The following is a 2,638-nucleotide window of genomic DNA, read 5'->3' on the forward strand; positions in this document are numbered from 1 at the left end:
CGCACCCTATTCCCAGAGCGACAACCCTCGCCCTCACTCTGGATTACTTGAAGGAGCCCAACCATGTTTCCGAATCCCTAACCTCTTTCAGAAATTACGACTGATGGAGAGCAGGGGAAGAGAGAGGGCTCTCTCACAGGAACAGAGTCCTTGGATGTCGGGAGGGGCCGGTGGGTGCAAAGATTTTTTTGCCCACCACGGAGAAGTGAGGGGGGGGAGGAGGGAGGGATTTCTGGGAGAGGAGTTAACAGGCTCCTGAGAAGGGAGGCTGCAATTCCAGGAGCTTGTCTGGGTAAGATGTAGTGTGAGGAAAAGGGTTTGACGGCTCTTCCAGCCCACTCCCCGCTCCAAGTTAAAAAAAAAAAAAGTGGTGGTGGTGGGGGAAAGAAGGATGGGCAGGACAACACGAAAATCCGAAACTTGCAGTGGTGACCCCGAAGGAATTTTCTCGCCAAGCCAAAAATGGGAAAAGAAAGCAAAAGAGGCAGTGGCGACGAGAGGAGGGCAGGGGTCCGCCCGCGCCGCCAGGTGCACCCGGGACCCGCACCTACCTGCTGGCCGCCGCCGCTGGTGTAGGACTCGGCGTGCGCAGGAGAGCCGCTGCTGCCCCGGGACGAGGTGTCAAAGTTCCCGGGATAATCCTGGTACATGATCCGCGGTGGGGGCCCGAGAGGAAACAGGGTGTTTTTCTTCCCCCGCCCTCGCCGCGGCCGCGCACCGGCTGCTGCGCGCTCGCTCCCTGCCGGCCGCGCCTCGGGCTCTAGTCTTCGCTCCCGGGCTTCTCCCCGACGGTGGCGGGTTCGGACGGGAGGCGGCGACAGCCCGGGAACCGTGCCTCCCGAGCGCCTCGCGCTGCACTTCTTCCCTGCTCTCCGAGCGCCGCGGGACCCGCGGGCCACCCAGTCCCTCCCTCTAAAAGTCCGCGCGTCCCTGGGTCCCTCCCCTGCGCGCGCCCTCCCGCTCCCGCGCGCAGCCGGAGCCCAGCCGGGACAGCCGGCCCGATCAAAAACTGTAAATTAAAAAAAGAACAAGAGCCTGGCGGATCACGCCTGCCAGGTCCGGGGGGCCCCCGATTTCAGACAGGGCAAAAAAAAAAAAAGCAAAGCGAAAAGAAAGGCTGCCCGCCGGGAGAAACTTCTATTTCCTCCTTTTAGAAAAGGAGCTGAGAATAAACTTCCTGTGGCCGACTCGCCGCCGGAGTTTCGGAGCGGCTCGGACACTTGCGGGGAGAAGGCAGCCTGCGCCCGGCCCGCGGGCTTCCAGCTGAGCCGGTGCTGGGAGGGACGCGGCCCCGCTGCCCGTGCCGCCGCTGCGGCGCCCGACTGCACCCCTTCCCCGGCGCCCGCTCCCGGACGGGCCGCCTCGCCCGGCCGCGCCTCTCTCCCTCTCTCCCCGGCCCGCCGAGCGCCGCTCACTTGCTCGTCGCTTCGCTCGGAGCCCCTGCGCTCTGCCCGAGATGAGTCACTACAATGGCACGAGTTCAACTCCACACTCTTTATTCTCCAGCCCCTGTACCATGTGGATTCACTCACGTCAACCCCAGACTCCACCTTGCAAGGGAGGAGCGCGCGGGGAGGCGGGGGGAGGAGGAGGAGGAGGAGGAAGAGGCGCCGGAGGAGGCGGGCGCAGCGCTCCCCTCGGTGCCCCGGCTCCCGGCCTCGCTGACGCCAGCCGCACACCCCGCGCGGGGAAGAAAGGCGGTGGCTGGGCAGGAGCGGACGGCCGGTGCGGCTCGGGGGCGCCGAGGCGGCCCTGGCCCTGGCCCTTCCCCACCCCCGCGCACCCCCGAGCCCAGCGCCCTTGGTCTGTTCCATTGGCGCACGTTGCCAAAGATGGTCATTTGCGTTAGAGGACGCGAGTGCGGGTTCCCTCGCTTTCGGGTGACGTGGAGGGAGAGGGATTCCCTCGCCGGCTCCCGAGCGCGCCGCGGCCTCCCCCCTCCACCGCCCTGGGAAGGGGCGCGGGGCGGGGCCCCCGAGTGCGGCCGCGCGGGTCTCGGCGCCGGGTTTTACAAAATAATCACAGCCTGAAGAGCGAGACGGGCGGTTCAGTGCGGCGCCACCGCGAGGCCGGGAGCCGGGCGCGCAAAGCAGCTCTCAGGGAGGGTGCGGCCAAGCGCGGTCGTCGGCGCCCTCCGCGGCGCCGCACGGTGCAGCGGGCGCCCTGGGCGCGTAGGGTACCCGCGCCGCCCTGCGGCCGGCCCTTGGCGGGGCGCGGCGCCGCCGGGCGGGGCCGACCTGCCTATTTTTCCCTGCGTGGCTGGCTGCCCACTGCTCCCCCCCACACACACACACCCCGAACACACACACACTTTTTTCCCGGCCCTACAATTAATTTGTTAGGAGTAGCCCTGAAGAAGAAATTAACCAGTCAAGACAGTCCGGCCTCCCTCTGTACGGGACAATTCGGACGCATCTAATAGTAACCGGGCGTTAGAAGCTAGCTCGACTGTTAAGAATTAAAAAAAAATAAAAGAGCGAGGGAGGGAGGGAGGCCCGAGGAGAGGGTGTGCCCCAACGTTGTCTTCAGCTGTTTTGGAGGGAAGTTCAGCGAGCAAAGAGTCTGGACTCCTGGGTCTTCCCGCCTCGCCTGGTGGGGCGGGGCGAGGTGCGGGTTAAAGAGCACAGACCTCGGAGTA

The 2,638-nt window shown here is 65.6% G+C and overlaps 1 protein-coding gene across 1 annotated transcript in view; it reads right to left on the reverse strand.

The window, feature by feature from the left end:
* The window catches only part of FOSL2 (FOS like 2, AP-1 transcription factor subunit), a 24,368-nt gene extending 22,853 nt beyond the window's left edge, over window positions 1–1,515 (reverse strand). The window contains exon 1 of the mRNA XM_045809159.2: window positions 552–1,515. Within this exon, the coding sequence (XP_045665115.1) occupies window positions 552–650 (99 nt within the window). The 5' untranslated portion in view covers window positions 651–1,515. The remainder of the gene's footprint in view (window positions 1–551) is intronic.
* Between the last annotated feature and the right edge of the window lie 1,123 nt (window positions 1,516–2,638).

This window comes from Ursus americanus, chromosome 7, assembly GCF_024610735.1.
Source record: "Ursus americanus isolate L20-20 chromosome 7, mUrsAme1.1.p, whole genome shotgun sequence".
Lineage (NCBI taxonomy): Eukaryota > Metazoa > Chordata > Mammalia > Carnivora > Ursidae > Ursus > Ursus americanus.